This window comes from Bos indicus x Bos taurus, chromosome 10, assembly GCF_003369695.1.
Source record: "Bos indicus x Bos taurus breed Angus x Brahman F1 hybrid chromosome 10, Bos_hybrid_MaternalHap_v2.0, whole genome shotgun sequence".
NCBI classification, from domain to species: domain Eukaryota; kingdom Metazoa; phylum Chordata; class Mammalia; order Artiodactyla; family Bovidae; genus Bos; species Bos indicus x Bos taurus.
The window spans coordinates 2242186-2259274 of NC_040085.1; the positions used below are offsets into that span (position 1 = coordinate 2242186).

The window sequence follows — 17089 nt, forward strand, 5'->3', positions numbered from 1 at the left end:
TAACTATTTGGAAATCATTGTTTTTTGCCAACGAAGTAAAATTCCTTTCTGAACAAAAGTGGACATTTTGTGGGTGGCTTCTCATGAGTTTGTTACCTTTAAGTGGGATTTGTTGAAGTGGGATAAGCTTTTAAATGGGAGTCAGCACTCCACGTGGAGAAGGCAATGGCACCCCACTCCAGTACTCTTGCCTGGAAAATCCCATGGACAGAGGAGCCTGGTAGGCTGCAGTCCATGGGGTCGCAAAGAGTCGGACACAACTGAGCAACTTCACTTTCACTTTTCACTTTCATGCATTGGAGAAGGAAATGGCAACCCACTCCAGTGTTCTTGCCTGGAGAATCCCAGGGACGGGGGAGCCTATGGGGTCGGACACAGTGAAGTGACTTAGCAGCAGCAGCAGCAGCACTCCACGCGGATCCATCACCCCCAACAACCATGCAGCCCATGGACTGAGGGTCTGACTGTGACGGTTCATCAAGCATAGGGGCCCTGACATACCAGAGTCAGGAGAATGGGCATGATTTGGTTCTGGTGGGGTGCCAGTGGTGGCTGAAAATCCAGTTTAGTTTCATGGGCCCCCGGGGGCCTAGTGTGAGATTTTCCTGGAGCCAAGCAGGGAGGCTCCTGGTTCTTTAAGGTGGTTCTAGGTTTTCAGTGATGAAACTGAGGACAGAGGCAGCCTGCATAATTGAAATCCACAGGATATCTCTGAAACTCATATTTAGCAGATGGTTTCTGTTTTCTTGCCATCAAATCTATTTACCAGAACCGCTGACCACGTAGCAGAACTGACTGATTTGAATTCCGTCCCTCCCCAGTTTCCCCCACCTTCATTTAATGTTAAGGAGAAGGCATATAGCGGGATGGAAGGACCTCAGAAAGGCTTGGATTTTTCCACAGGCCAAGTAATTGCCTTCTGAACAATCAGAGATCCATGATTTCTGCTCGTCCTCTGTTTTACACGTGTGATTTTAAATGCTTGAAGTCGTCTGGCTGTTTCTATTATCAGGAATATCTATAATAAAAGGAAGGAAGTTGCTTGAGGGATGTCACGTTTTGTGGTTGCCTTAAAATTCCTCTGTTCTCCAAGTCAGGCCCTGAATCTGACCTTTGGAATCTGGGAATGGTGTTCTGTTGACACACAGGCTGGCCTGTGACGCTGCAGCTGAATTGCTAGCTTAATAAGAACTCTGGTGCCTTGATTCTTGCACGGCATGTATGATGCAAAGCCTTTTGATGTAAATATGATATTGAAGTGTAATTAGGATTTTTTCCCTCTAAGCCCAATTCTCTCTAAGGCCTCATTGTGCTATGCTAGCCACCTTCCTGTCCTCACCATTTCATGAATTGTATTGTAGACCTTTCTCTACCCACCCCACCCAGCTTTTAACATGTAGTTTCAAACTGAGTTCTGATGGCTGTAGATGAAATGACTCCATTGTTTAACTAATTTCTCTCTTTCATCTGGTATTTCTGGGGAGTGCAATGGTTTCTCCATCAGACTATGCTGGCCACATTTTCCATGGGTTGTATCTCTTGGCTTTTGGGATGCCTTCTGCCTGTATTTTTAACTTTCTCTGAAGCACCGTTCCAGTGCTAGCCAGAAGGTGGTTCTGTCCTTTGTCACTGCGGTGTTTTCCAGGCATGGTGGGATATGTCCTCCTCTCTCCCCTTGCCAGGAAGGCTCACTGAGTGTAGTAGCAATTCTTCTTAAGAGAAGCCTTGTCCGGAACAGGGACAGTGGAGAATGGACAGGGCAGGGATGGGGGTGGCGGAGTTGTAAGACCCAGGGCTGGGGAGCCCATCACTGCGTCTAGATATAAGTGAACATGTAAATAAGACTATAACCTTCCTTCCACAAAAGGCAGGTATGGGCATTAATCTCAAATCCAGCCCTCAAGTGAGCTGAGTAACCTGTCTGGAGTTTGCATTTCTCTAGCTTTAAGGAAATGAGATTGCTGTGCCTGTTACAGAGGATGATATACATTGCGAGTGGGCCCTCAATTCCCTCTTGTCTTACTGGGGCACAGAGCAGTTATTTACCTTGAGCAAGGTCCCCCGAGTTCCAGACCCATTTCCTAGCATTGCATTTTACCAAGTTTCAGGAAAACTCTATCCATATTCTGAGGAATTTTAAATACAGCATCTTATTTTCCCAAATAAAGACTTTACTAGGGGGAAAAAGTATATGTGTTCTTATTTGCATAGTGACTACTTGCTCAATTAACCCCAAAACAGACTTTTCCCATAAAATTAAATGTATTTTAAATTTATTTTTTGGTATTTAAGATAGCAACAAACCAGAAAGTATAATTCAGTAAACACCTATGTCCTCAGTATTCACTGCTTTAAAAAAAAAAATCAGTGATGAATAATACCTGAAGTCCCTGAATATACCCCTTCTTCACTAGCAGGGCCACTTTTCAACTGGGAATTTAGAAGCATTTCTTTGTCCTGTTACACTCTTACGCTTATACTCGGTATTGTTTTAAATATTTTAAAACCTTAAGCAGGATTCTATGGTCTGTATTCTTTTACGACGTTTTTTTACTTGATAGTTGTGAGATTCCTTCGTTTTGAATGGGTGGCTTTAGTTGTTTCATTTTCACTGTCACATAATTTCCAATATATGAATATTTCTCAACAGAAGTTTTTTGGTGATGGATGTTGATGGATGTGGATTAGGCTGTTTCCAAAAATTGGTTCTAAATCTGCTCCAAATGTTCTTACAAGTGTCCTTCATCGAGCCTAGAGATCCATTCATGTAGTAGGTGGGTGATAGGTCACATGTTCGCCTCACCTTTACTAGAAATCTGCAGAATGTTTTTCAGAGTGGCTGAACCGTTTTACTCTCCCAGCAACAATGTATGAGCTCCTGTGGGTCTCCTTGCCCGTGCTTGACGGTGTTTGACTTCTTAATTCTACTGTTCTGTTGATCAAAACAACAGCTGATTGTGACATGGTTCAGTTCAATTCAGTTCAGTTGCTCAGTCATGTCTCTTTGCGACCCCATGAACTGCAGCACGCCAGGCCTCCCTGTCCATCACCAACTCCCGGAGTCCACCCAAACCCATGTCCATCGAGTCGGTGATGCCCTCCTACCATCTCATCCTCTGTCGTCCCCTTCTCCTCCTGCCCCCAATCCCTCCCAGCATCAGGGTTTATCTCATTGTAATTTGAAATTTTTCTTTTCCTGATTACTAAATGTTGAGCGTCTCTTCATACTTGTATTTCCTGTTTTGCGCCTTTCTGTTTCAAATCTTTTGCCCAACTTTCTTTCTGTTTGTGTTTTTATTGTTTTTAAGGATTTTGTTATGTTCCAGTTACTAATATTTGTTGGTTTCCTATATTGTAGATGTCATTTCTTAAGCCAGCACCTATCTTTTTTTCTGTTTTATTAAAGTATTTTTTGCTTTTACTTTTGGTGAATAGGAGGTTTAAATTTAAAGCCAGATGGATCTTTTCTTTTATGGCTGTATATTTTGATAGTAGACATTTATATGTCTGTATTTTTGTGATAAAACCTTATACTGCCAAATTAATACTCCAAACAGCAGAGCATAAAATACAAAGTTGGTGGAGCTGTCACCGACTGTGAACATCTCATGACTATGAGTAATCTTCCATATATATAACGTGTGTGTGTGTGTAACAAAAAAAGACTATGACATTTTTTTATTTTGATTCTAATTTAGGGATACTGTTGGTGTTTAGTCACTAAGTCGTGTCTGACCATTTACAGCCCTGTGGACTGTAGCCCACCAGGATCCCCTGTCCGTGGGATTTCCCAGGCAAGAATACTGGAGTGGGCTGCCATTTCCTTCTCCAGGGGATCTTCCTGACCCAGAGATCGAACCCACATCTGCTGCTTGACAGGCGGATTCTTTACCACTGAGCCACCAGGGGTGTCCAGGGATACTATTAGGGTGGCAGAATCATCAAATGTGAAGGACTGTATCTTCCTCTTACCTAAGTGGTCATCTTGTATCTGGAAAAAACCCTATGGGTGTCTGGGTTCAAGCATGATGACTGAGTCCGGGTAGGCTTTGGTGCCTTCCGCCAGCTAAGTACTCTGTTGATATCTGTTGCATAATGAATATGTAAGAGCATCTGAAGTTAACAATAGATGTGTCTGCTTGGAAGAATAGACTAGTGGTTCTCAAATCTGGTTGCCATTGAAATTAATGCACAGGCCTCATCCTTAGAGATGCTAAGTCCCTTGGTTTGAAGTAGGACCCAGGCACGAATATATTTTAAACGTTCTTCAGATACTTCTAATAGGAAGTCCAGGTTGAGAGCTTCAGGTCAGAGAACTGGAGGCAGAAAGGGCAGGGGAGGACTGAGACCACCTACTGGGCTCAGAAAGGTCCACGAGGCAGTAGAACGTGGCTCAAATCAAAGCACAGTGAAGGCTGGAGGTCGGTGTGAGGTCAGGCTGATCATCGGGGCCTGTGGCTGAAAAGAGACAGAAGGAGCAAAGAAGCATTCTGGATATTTGGAGGACAGCGGGCCAGGGAAGGGAGGTAGGACAGCCAGGGGTTCGCAGTCTGGGGCAGGGCTGGGCCTTGGACCCTCCAGCGCTGGTGCCTTTCTGACCAAAAGCCAGAGGGCAGGCCTCGGTTCATTTAAAAGGCACGAGTCAAATACAACCTTTGGCTTCCCGTAGGCCAGAGGAGTAAAGAAAGACGTTTGGCCTGGGAATGGAGTGAAGACAGGGGTTCCCTTTCAGTTCAGTTCAGTTCAGTCGCTCAGTTGTATCAGACTCTTTGCGACCCCATGGACTGCAGCACGCCAGGCCTCCCTGTCCATCGCCAACTCCTGGAGTTTACTCAAACTCATGTCCATTGAGTTGGTAATGCCTTCCAATCATCTCATTCTCTGTTGTCCCCTTCTCCTCCTGCCTTCAGTCTTTCCCAGCATCAGAATCTTTTCCAGTGAGTCAGTTCTTCATATCAGGTGGCCAAAGTATTGGAGCTTCAGCTTCAACATCAGTCCTTCCAATGAATATTCAGGGTTGACTTCCTTTAGGATGGACTAGTTGGATCTCCTTGCAGTCCAAGGGACTCTCAAGAGTCTTCTCCAACACCACAGTTCAAAAGCCTCAATTCTTTGGCACTCAGCTTTCTTTATAATTCAACTCTCACATTCATACATGACTACTGGAACAACCATAGCTTTGACTAGATGGACTTTTGTTGGCAAAGTAATGTCTCTGCTTTTTAATATACTGTCTAGGTTGGTCATAACTTTTCTTCCAAAGAGTAAGCGTCTTTTAATTTCATATCTGTAGTCACCATCTGCAGTGATTTTGGAGCCTCCCAAAATAAAGGGGACCCCTTTAGAGATGTAAGTACTATTTTAAAATTAGAGCCAACAGGGCAGCAGGCAGAATTGATTAAGGGCATTGAAAAATAAAAAGGATCTTTACAATGAAGTCCCCTCTTTGTGAAATGAAGTTGGTTTGGCCCTGAGCTGTGTGTGTGTATATACCTGTGCATGAACACTCAGTTCTGCAGGTGGCGGGGAGGATGGGATTCCCAAGGAGTTGTTGAAAGTGGGGAGGATTCAGGCTCTGAACTTGTTTTGGAAGACAGAAGCGATGGGAAGATCCATCCCCGCCCCAGACGGACACACAACTCACTGCTTTCACTTCTTCATCCTGGTGGCAGCCCTGTTAGCAGCAGCGTAGGCTCCTAGGGTGTGAGCAGGGAATCACCAGGTGCTGGATCCATCTGCAAGACTGGAACAGAGTCCAGAAACCCATAAGAGAAATATGGGGAGTGCAGTCAGAACTGAGGCTTTACAATTTGGAGCGCAATCAAAGAGCAGCACACTGGGAGTCAGGAAAAATGAAGTCTCAGTCCTGACTCTGTTACTCCAAATCTATGTGGTCTTAGGCAGTTTAGTTCATTTCCACTTATTTATTGAGCACCAGCCTTGACTGAGCACTTTCTAGATGCTGGGGACAAAACTGTGGGAAAAAAGCAACGTCTGTGTCCCTCAAGACACTCACAACCTTTCCCGGGAGAAAGATATTTAAGTGAGTAGTAAGGTTAGTGCCCTGAAGCACAGGAGGAGCTGAGCAGAGTGTTGAGTCCTTCGGGGGTGCAGCTGGGCCTCGACGGCCTCCGGGGAGTGGGGGGCACGTGAGCAGCCCCTGAGCAGGCGTCAGCTGAGCAGATGTGAGAAGAAGGCCTTTCCAGGTCAACCACTCGGCCTGAATTCTCTCCTCCTCCTTGTCGGAGGGGAGCTCTAAAACCAGAATCCAAGTTCTTTAACGCAATTCCTGAGGCTACTGAGAACTGTGGATGCCCGCGGCAGAGAGTGTGCTATGGTGACGGTCGGGCCATGTGAACGGCCTTGATTTTTTCCCAGACTCAGTCTCTCATCTGTTTGCCCTGCACCAGCTGGTTTTCTTCTTGGGCATTCCCTCTCCTTTGAAATGAGTCCAAGCCGTGCAGGGACTGGGGGTAATTATTTTTTTCTTAATCATTGTGGTGCATTTTCCCCACTTGTTTTCACTGCTGTAATTCCTACTCATAGCAGTGTCTTTGTGTTTTGCGAAATCTCTGTGCTTGACTATCCAGAAAGTGGGAAAACCAAACTTTTCTTTTTTTCCTCCCAATTCATAAATCTGATCCTGGTAATTCTCCACTCAAAAGCCTGCCGCGTGGTTGGTGCCTACAGAATCAAAAGGGATTTCCTTTCCAAAATCCTTTTAAAGATCTGACCCCAACATAGTCTTCCCTGTTGTGCTCTGTAATCCAGTTTCTCTAGACCCGTGTTGTCTTCCCCACAAGCATCTTTGCATTCTTGCTTCTGTGCCTGCTTTCGTTGTTCCCTATGTCTGGAATTTCCTCTCCCAATCCTGGTCTCTTCTTCTCATCCATGACCCACTTGTTTTCATGAAGCCTTCTTCGATCTTTGTTGTTGTCATTAAGTTGCTCAATCATGTCCGAGTCTTTGCAACCCCATGGACTGCAGCACACCAGGCTCCCCTGTCCCTCACCAACTCCTGGAGCTTGCTCAAGCTCATCTCCATCAAGTCAGTGATGCCATCCAACCATCTCATCTTCTGTCATCCCCTTCTCCTGCCCTCAATCTTTCCCAGCATCAGAGTCTTTGGTCTCCCCACCTTCAAAGCCAGAAAGATGATCTCGTTTCTCTCAACCTCAAAGCCTAAGGCGAAATGTCTACCAATCAGAATTTTGTATCTTACTGAACTTTCCAACAAAAGCCAATGATAGAAATGGGCACATCAGCCAAGTCTGAAAGAGTGTCTCTCACAGACCCTCTCGGAATGAAAAGGTATACTCCCAGTTGCATAATCAGGGACCTAGGTTACTGGTTTGATTACAGCCAAGGTGAAAGTATTTACACCATGGTGGTTGGTTTAGTCGCTAAGTCATGTCCGACTCTTGTGACCCCATGGACTGTAGCCCACCAGGTTCCTCTGTCCATGGGATTTTCCAGGCAAGAATACTGGAGTGGATTGCCATTTCCATAGAATCAGCAAATGTTACAAAATAGGACTTTTCTTTTTTCCTGAAGAGCCAACTCATCTGAATGTGAACTGGTGACCCTGCTACATGTCTACATGTATGTATGTAAGTGACTGTGCACTCACATGTGTGCATACGCGTATTTGACACACTGTTAATATTGGACGCTTAGGAGCGCACCATTGGCCAGCAGAGCTTCCTCGTGAGGCTGAGGGGAGAGCTCGTGGTCAAGGTGGCTAGGAAGTGTGTCTCTCCTCTCTTCCTCCTCTGCTCTCCAGAGCTGGAATTGTAATACCCATGACCCCAACCTCCTTCTTGCTTCTGTGTCCTTGGCAAATGTGGTGACTTCCTGGAATCAGAGCTAATATGCTAATTGAGGATCTGTGTTTCTGCAGTCAACTCACAGTTCAATCTCCAAAGTAGAGAATCTTGGCTCGGCTACACAGACGTCGGCTACAGAAGCGGAGGCCCCCAGGCTGGTGCCGAGGGCGACCTGTGTTCCCAGGGAGGCGGCCCAGGGACGTGGGGCTGGGGGTGGAGCTGGGTGGAGATGGGAGAGAGAAGCCTTGGAGGGGGCTCAGCAACGCTGCCAGGCTCGGCCTCACGTGCCAGCCTCCAGCCAACCTGGGTCAGGTCGAGGTTATCATGCTGGATGCAGGCAGGGAACTCTTGTGGCTCCGGAGAAAGCTGGAGGGCCTTTCCTATATGACAGCAGGAAAAAGATCTTCTAGGTTGAGGGTTGCTCCTGAATCTCCGTGCAGTTGCTCAGTGGCTGCGGCCTGCCTCCTGCCAAGGTTGCTCACACGTAAGGGCTCAGCTCAGGGCTGGGGGCCATGGGGCTCCCACAGTCTTCACGTGCTTTGCTGGCAGAGTTGAAGATGGCCCATTTAATGACCTCACGCACATCTTGGTTCCTTCAGAGTATGTAGGCGTGTGTCTGTTTAGGGGGCAGTCTCTGCTCTTCCCTCAATCCCTTAGCCTTCCAAAGTGAGTCACTTTTTATTTTATTCCTTTTAAACTCTTGTTGATTTCTCACTTTATCTATCTTCCGTCCCTGGGCATCCCTCTTCAGGGCCAGTTTTGCTGGAGCAACCACAGGAGGCCTTGTTGGGGGGGTTAGGGGTGGGGGCGCCTGTGTGTGGTAGAGGCAGTCTACCCAGCAGACATCACAGAGAGTGCAGAGGTAGCTTAGGTTATCAATCAGATCCATCTGTCTGTACCAAGTTGGTTTCACTTCTTAGTCATTAACTTTTTAGGATTCTGGCAGTTGCACTATTTTTGAAGAGGCATGTCTGTTTCAGACCAAAAACAAGCAAAACTGCTCTTAGGGTGAAGCTGCATGGGGGGCCAGAGTCCCATTGATGCAGGAACCCTGGTGACGCTCCTCTCCCAGTGGAATTCTGGGGCTGCACACGTATGCTGGGCATGGGTATCAGTATAGATGCCTTGCAGGATGTAGCTTTGCTTCAGTTCAGTTCAGTCATTCAACCATGTTCGACTCTTTGTGACCCTGTGGACTGCAGAATGTTGGCATTTCATGGTCAGGTGTTGGAGAAGATTCACACCATGCTCACCGAAAGTTAAAGGGCCTGAAAGGGAAGTATTTAGTCTTCAAAGTCTAATTTAAAGAAAGTTCTGCCTTATCATTTACTTGATAAAGCCTCCCCTGACCATTGGGTCCCTGTGGTGTCTCTGGTCCTATGAACTCTGAAGGTGTCCCATCCAACTCACGGGAGCCAACCTAGTGTGTTGATTGCAGGAAACACAGCTAAGCAGAGGCAGAATGACTGCAGCCTCTTAGAGAAAAACAAATCTGGATCCATGGAGGTGAGGCAGAACCTTCAATCCAGTAGTTTAAAATGAAGATACGTATCTGGTCTCTGCTTGCAGCCAAAGGCAATTAGATGGTGTGGGCCGGTGAACACCTAAGCTCGTTCCTAGAGTCGTGGGGCAGAGTTCAGCTTCTTGTGGTCATGGTGTGAGGTTACTCAGTTTATTTGAGGAAGTGCAACTGAAATGAATAATTTAGTCATGATCAACACAGATAAGAGTGAGCTGTTTATTCCTTATATTAAAACATGAAGATAAAAAATAAGATCTAAATATGGGAAAAGCTGTTAAAACCATCGAAATGCTTTAGCTTCCACATATGAGAGAAATTTTTATTCTTTAGAAATTTCAGAGGAGTAACAACCTGGCATCATATGCAGCATAGCAGGTGCTCAGTAAATAATCAGAGTTTTTTCTCTCATAGAATAAAGAATAATAAGTGCTTATTGTAAAAAGCCATACACTTAAAAGAAAAATAACCTGAAATCCCACCACTTAGCATTTGGGGATATATCCTCTCAGACATTTCAAGGCATATAAATGTATGTGTACTTTTACAAAATCAGCTGTATTGTACAGAATGTTTTAGCAACTGTCTCCATGTCATTAAATTGGATCCTTTTATTTAGCGGCAAAGGAGCATGATATAATATCCAGTGTCAGGAAGAATGTGTCAATTCTTGTAGCTTGTGACTCGACACATCTCACGTGCTTTTTTCTTTTATTTTTTTAGCAGGTTTCTTCTGCGGAGGTACGCATCGGGCCCATGAGATTGACACAGGATCCTATCCAGGTACACCTCTGTTCCTCTTAGGGGCTCGGTTTGCAGAGCAAGTAGTTATAGAAGCCCCATCTCAGGGGCTCACCTCATCTACAGCAGATGCCACCCTTGCTGTGAGATGCACACCCAGGCATCCATACATGGTGTGTGTGTGTGTGTGTGTGTGTGTGTGTGTGTGTGTCTGTGTGTCTGTGTGCAAACGCTGGTTTTTATTAATGTCATACTTGACATATCAGATTGTTTTCTTGAAGAAAATACTGCCCCATTTGGAGTATAATATAATAGGTAAATTGATTGCATGGTGTGTTGTAAGGAACAAAAATGCTTCACCAAAAAAAACGTGTCTATTCTACATGCCGCTCCTGCAGCTGGAAAGAGAAGAAGCCATGAGCGGTAAAGGGCAGGCTTTGCCATGAGCCGCAGCTGGATGGGAACCCTGGTTCTGCCCTTTCCAGCTGTGTGACCTTGGCTGTATTGCTTCACTTCTCTACCCAGTAAAGAAGTCTGTAAAGTGGAGATGGTGATGCCTCCCTCTTAGGAAATGATGAGCTTCCTAAGTTCAGTGAAATAACCATCAAGTGCTTGGGACACCTGCCTGGCAGCGGAAGGTGCTCAGGGGTGATATCTGTTGTCCTGTGTGTCTTGGGCCAGGCAGCCTACTGGGCTCTTAGATACCAAGGCTACCATCTACGGGGAGAGAAGGGCCAGCACCTGCGCACTAACTTCCCTCTAACTGTGACAGCGACTGTGTCCTCCCCACAGCCCCTCCGGCGTCATGGGCGCCCTGTGGGAAACAGGTCTGAGAGGGGCGTGTTAAGTCCTCATCTGTGTCTGCATCTTCCTGGTAAGGCCTATGTGGGCCACCTTTCTCCTTGTCGCTTTTTAACACCAGTTTGTTCTGCACTTCGGACAAGTAAAGATGCAGGAAACATGTAAACAAACCAATTAACATGTAGACGAAAGTGAAAAACCAACCAGAGAAATGTGTTGTTTGATTTATGAGCGATTGGAAAAGAAAATAATTTAGTGTTTCTTGGAAAAGGAAATGCAAATCTGGGGCAGGGGGAGTGAAACAAGAGATTTAAGCTTGGGAAAATTGGATGAAACAAATTTAGGAGCAGAGAGAGAGGGAGTGAGAATTTATTAAAATAAACATAAGCCCCAACTATTTATATAGAATACAAACAAGTGGAAAATTCCAGTATTCATCCTAAGGGCAAAATTCCAGTATTCATCCTAAGGGCATGGGACTTTGTAGTCCATTTTGAATAAAGGCAGTGACAAAGGTTCTGATATCAGTATTTATTCCCAAAGTAATATCCAGACTCTTTCTTGGAATTTGTGTGGTTTCAGATCAGTTAATGTAATTTACCTTCATTTTTTACTCTGTGCTGTACTGGCAATGAATGCTCATGATAAGGACATCTCATTCTTTTAAAATACTGTTATTTTTGTTATGTTTGTTAAAATGTAAAGTGTTTCAAATATTCAAAAAAGTACATGTGTATCCCCATAACCAATTTTATCAAATATGCAAATTTTATCACGTATGATAAATTTATTTTATCAAGGATGTCCTATTTGTTTGAGCTCATTTTAGAAACAAGAGATTACAGATACTTTATAAACTCTATTTTTTCCCTTTGCCCTCCTCTCTCTTCCTTAAAAGTAACCACTATTTGGAGATTGATTATGATAGGTATTTGTGTATTTCTTCTGCATATCTATGTATCCATTAACACTTTGTTTTGAATACCTTAAATTTTATTTGAAAAGCGTCAGGCAGTAGTCATCATTTTGAAATTTTTCTTCATCACTTAGTGTGATACCTAAGAATCTATCGCCTAATCTAAGGTAGCAAAGATTTACTCCTTTGTTTTCTTCCAAGAGTTTTATAGTTTTACCTCTTATAGTTAGCTCTGTGATCCATTTTGACTTAATTTTTGTATATGGTGTGAGGTAGGGCTTCATTCTTTTGCATATGGATGTCTGGTTGTGCAGCAGCATTTGTTAAAAAGAATAGTCCCTCCACCATGGCGTTGTCTTGGTTCCTTTTCCTAAAATCTTGTGGTTTTAATTGTGAGGGTTTATTTCTGGATTCTCAAGTCTATTTAATTGGTATATGTCTGTACACACTGCCTTGATTTCTGTAGCTTTGAAGTGTGAATCCCCTTTCTTATTTTTTAAGATTGTTTTTGCTGAGTCCCTTGTATCTTCATACCATTTTCAAGACCAGCTTGTGAATTTGGGGAGGGTAGGACCAGCTGGGATTTTGATAGTGATTGCAATAAATCTGTAGATCAGTTTGGGGACTATTGCTATATTAACCATTTTCTCTTCTAATCCATTAATATGTTTTTCCATTTATTTAGATTTTCTTTAATTTTTTCATCACTGTCTTGTAGTGTTTAGTGAATGTGTTTCCTATTCTTGTTACATTTATTCCTGAAATATTTTATTTACTTGGTACTATGGCAAATGGAATTGTTTCCTTACTTTCATTTTGGGTTGTTCATTGCTAATGTGTAGAAACAAAATTTATTTTTGTATATTGATCTTGTACCTTGAAATCTTGCTGAACTTATTAGCTTTTACATTTTTGTGAATTTTTTAAGATTGTCTATATACAAAATCACATCATTACTACTTTCTTCCCAATCTGAATGCCTTTTACTGTTTGCCTAATGTCCTCTTGAACCTTCATAACAAGTATATTTAGTTTTATAAGATATCCAGATCTGTGTTTAGTTTTATAAGATATATCCAGATCTTTTCTTAAAGCTGTACCATTTTACACTCCTATAAGCAATGTGAGTTCTGATTACTCCAAATCCTTGGTAATATATGTTTCAGTCTTCTAATTTTAGCTCATCTACTAGGTGAGTAGTACTGACTTACGGTAACTTAATTTGCATTTCTCCATGACTAATAATGTTGGGCCGATTTTTAATTTGCTGCTTGACCATTTGAAAAATCTTCTATGAATGTTTAGTTAACTTCGGCTCCTTTTTATTTGGGTTGGCTTTTTTAAAATTACTGCATTGTGGGAATTCTTTACGTATTCTTATCCAAGTCCTCTGTCAGATTTTGAGAATATTTTCTTCTAAACCGTGGCTCTTCTTTTCATTTTCATAAATTTAGATTTTGAACAAAAATATTAGTTTTGATGTAGTCTAATTTCTCACTCCTTTTTTGGTTCTGTGTTCTAAGAATTTTTAATACCAGGTTGAAGATTACTTGTTTTCTTCTGGAAACTTTATTGTTAAATTTTAATTTAGATTTATAACTCAAGTTCACTTTTATGTATGGTGTAATAAAGAGGTTAAGGCTCTTTCCCTCTCCATATTGACCAGATGGTGGTGGTGGTTTAGTTGCTAAGTCATGTCCAACTCTTGGGACCTAATGGACTGTAGCCCGCCAGGCTCCTCTGTCCAGGGGATTCTCCAGGCAAGAATACTGGAGTGAGTAGCCATTTCCTCCTCCAGGGAATCTTCCCAACCCAGGAATCAAACCTGGGTGTCCTGCATTGCAGACAAATTCTTTACTGACTGAGCCACCTGGGAAGCCCCATTATTCTTGCTCTATTTGTTGAAATGACTATTCCTTGCTCCACTGAATTATCACCTGATACCTTTGTTACTGATTCTTTGATACTTGTTGCAACTTGTTTGGCAGCCAGTAAGTAATATAGCCAGTTATTAAGTTTTCCACATAAAACTTTTAAGAAGATATATTCCTGTTTCTGGAAGACAGGCTTCTGTATCTGTGAAATTAATTCACCTTTATTAATGATGCTATTCAAACCACTTCTATCTTAACTTTTTGTGTTCCGTCAGTTTCTGTTGTAATGGCTATGTCAGTAGCCTCAATATTTTTTAAAATATTTTCTGATGTTCTGAATCTGCCACGTTAATCTGTATCCAAGTTCTAGATTTATGTATGTTCTTGGTAACTCTTGCTTTTATATATTGTCCCTCTTTAAACTTCTACCTTAATTTATATTTTATTTGCTGGTAATATGGTTGGACCAGCTTTCTTTAGTTAATATTTTCCTGATATATCTTTTTCTATCTTTTCACTGTCATTTTTATTTATAACTTTATGTTAAATATCCCTCTTATACGGAACACATAGTTTTATTTTTCTAAAACCTATTCTGATAAACTAACTTTAATAAGTAAGTTTAATCTGGTTACATTGAGTGTGCTTACTGATATAATTAGTCTTCTTTTGTATTTTCTATTTTATTACCCTTTTCCCCTTGTTTCTACTATTTGTTAAAATGGTTTTCAGAATTACCTTTTACTGTCTCTGTTTTAGAAGGTTTAAGTTAGGCTCCTACTTTAGTGGTTTTCCTTAAATTATTTTTAATATGTTTGCTTAGCAGTCAAATTTTGTAACAAAGTCTCAGGTATACTATATTTCTGTCCTCTGAAGTATGATGTAGTCCTTTGCAGTATTTAAATATTCTATAATAGCCTCAGTTGTCTGTAAGTTTTGACTGACATTTGGTATGTTAAAGCATAATAAAACATTTTAAATTTGTGCTCATAAGCTATGAAATATAGTAACTAATAAAATCAATGCTGTGAATCCATCAGCCAGCATAAGAGGTGGGATGTTCCCAGTGGTACCATGTACCTGCCTGGTTCCTGTCCCATGAGTTTGGGCCCTGTGACAGCAGCTAAAAGTAGTCAAGAGTCCCTCTCTGAATGAGGGGCGGAATAATGAAGAAAACTCTTTTTTAAAAAATAAGCTCAACTTAGAACCAAGGATGCCTTTACTCCTGGGTCTCATTCAAGCATAATTTTAGGCACTGATCCATCCAGTTCAAGTCCACATGCTCAAGACTCCACAGCAGGTGTTGTCGGGAAGAAGGGAGCCACAGGATGACCCCTGACCGCCCAGGGAGTCTGGCTGGTTTTTTTAATTGTCTTTTACATTCTCACTGGAAGGGCAGGGATATCCAATCAAGTGTTCTTGTGCTTCTGATACTGTCATTGCAACCGTCTTAGAAAGGGCCTAGAACCTTAGTTTTTACATTTTATTTCTTGGAGAAAAAAAATACCTGCTCTGTAATTTCACTGCCTTGCTGAAAATGTTAACTGTGTCAGCTGGAGCCCGTAGGACTTGGGAGGAACTTACTTGACAAGCATATTCCAGGATGTGGTTGCTTTGGAGGTGCTTTTCTGAGGTCACTGGAGGGGATTTGCTCCCATGTGGTGGCCAGGCAGTGTGATGTGGGCTGGTGGAGCGCTACTGGGGTGGAGTGGGTGGATGTGCCTTGCAGAGTTGTAGAGGACAGCTCTCCTGGGTGAATGCCTGTGACTCACGGCAGGGCATGTTTTCCAGTCTTAGCAAAAAAGAAAAGTAGAGGGAATATTATGAGGCAATAGATTTTTATCAACTGGTGCCATCTGGAAACCAAGAGGCCCTTCCTTCATCAATGCCTGGAGCGTATTCACTTTCCAGTGTGTGGAATTATTTCTGCTTAGGCTGTTGCCGCCCCCACCCCTCAGACTGAGCCTTCCAGCTGGCCTTGGAAGCAGATCCTGACTGCTGTGACCTGAGCATTCTCCCAGCAAGACAGCAGTTTCCTTTAAAACTTATACTTCCATATTGTGTGGACATGGATTTTATTTTTTCCCCCTGGAACCATTATATATTGGAGACTTTATCTGGCAATCCTCTGGCCTTGTGGGAAGCTGATCTTGATACATTAAGTGATGGAGTGATGGAAATGTTCAGATTCAGTAACTCCCTGTGGTTAGCGTCTTCTCTCCTGTCTGTCCTGATTGCTGGCACCAAGTCGTGTCCTCTACCCAGCCAGTTTCATGGAACCACAGAGTTGTTAGTGACTTTAGTTGTTAGGGTCCAGTATTTTAGGGGTAAAAACAGAGCATGTTACTTATGATTATTATAAGCTTGAGGGTCAGGTCAACCACACTTTAGATCTTGTTAGCTGCTGACTTGGGTGTGTGTCTTAACCATTCCACACCTCAGTTCCCACATCTGTAAGTGGGGATGATGCCCACCTCCAAAGAAAGATTTGTGAAAGGGTTACTAAATGAGGTAGTATATTTAAAGTCCTTTCAATATCATGGCTGGCCCTTAAATTCTCATCAAACTATAGCTACTTGAAAAAGCCCTCACTTTGCATAGTTCCAGTATACACAAATTTCGGAGTTTAGTCAACATCAGATAACCAAAAAGATGTATTAAACAAAGTATATGAGCATCACGTTCCTAGGGACATTTAAGGAAAGCTCCCAAACTGTTGTCTCCAAATGAATCGACCCCACCTATGATCACATTGGCCAGTTGTTCAGTGACCACTTATCCACGTGGTCTACTCTTAGGAGCTCCTTGTTCCCTGGCTTTTGCTTAAAGCCAAACCAAGTATTCTGAAAATTAGATGTTTAATTGTGGACATTGACAATCCATTTGGAGACATGTAGGAAGCAACAGAACCGGACATAGAACAACAGACTGGTTCCAAATAGGAAAAGGAGTTCGTCAAGGCTGTATATTGTCACCCTGCTTATTTAACTTATATGCAGAGTACATCATGAGAAGCTCTGGGCTGGAAGGAACACAAGCTGGAATCAAGATTGCCGGGAGAAATATCAATAACCTCAGATATGCAGATCACACCACCCTTATGGCAGAAAGTGAAGAGGAACTCAAAAGCCTCTTGATGAAAGTGAAAGTGGAGAGTGAAAAAGTTGGCTTAAAGCTCAACATTCAGAAAATGAAGATCATGGTATCCGGTCCCATCACTTCATGGGAAATAGATGGGGAAACAGTGGAAACAGTGTCAGACTTTATTTTCTTGGGCTCCAAAATCACTGCAGATGGTGACTGCAGCCATGAAATTAAAAGATGCTTACTCCTTGGAAGGAAAGTTATGACCAACCTAGATAGCATATTCAAAAGCAGAGACATTACTTTGCCAACAAAGGTCTGTCTAGTC

At 42.8% G+C, this 17089-nt stretch overlaps 1 protein-coding gene across 4 annotated transcripts in view; it reads left to right on the plus strand.

Moving 5' to 3' along the window:
* The window catches only part of PDE8B (phosphodiesterase 8B), a 260561-nt gene that overhangs the window by 137611 nt on the left and 105861 nt on the right, over nt 1–17089 (plus strand). For 2 of the 4 annotated variants that reach the window (XM_027552923.1, XM_027552920.1), the window contains exon 2: nt 10069–10128. In XM_027552923.1, coding sequence (XP_027408724.1) covers nt 10069–10128 — 60 coding nt within the window. The remainder of the gene's footprint in view (nt 1–10068; nt 10129–17089) is intronic. The other 2 variants (XM_027552922.1, XM_027552921.1) reach the window with 1 other exon arrangement.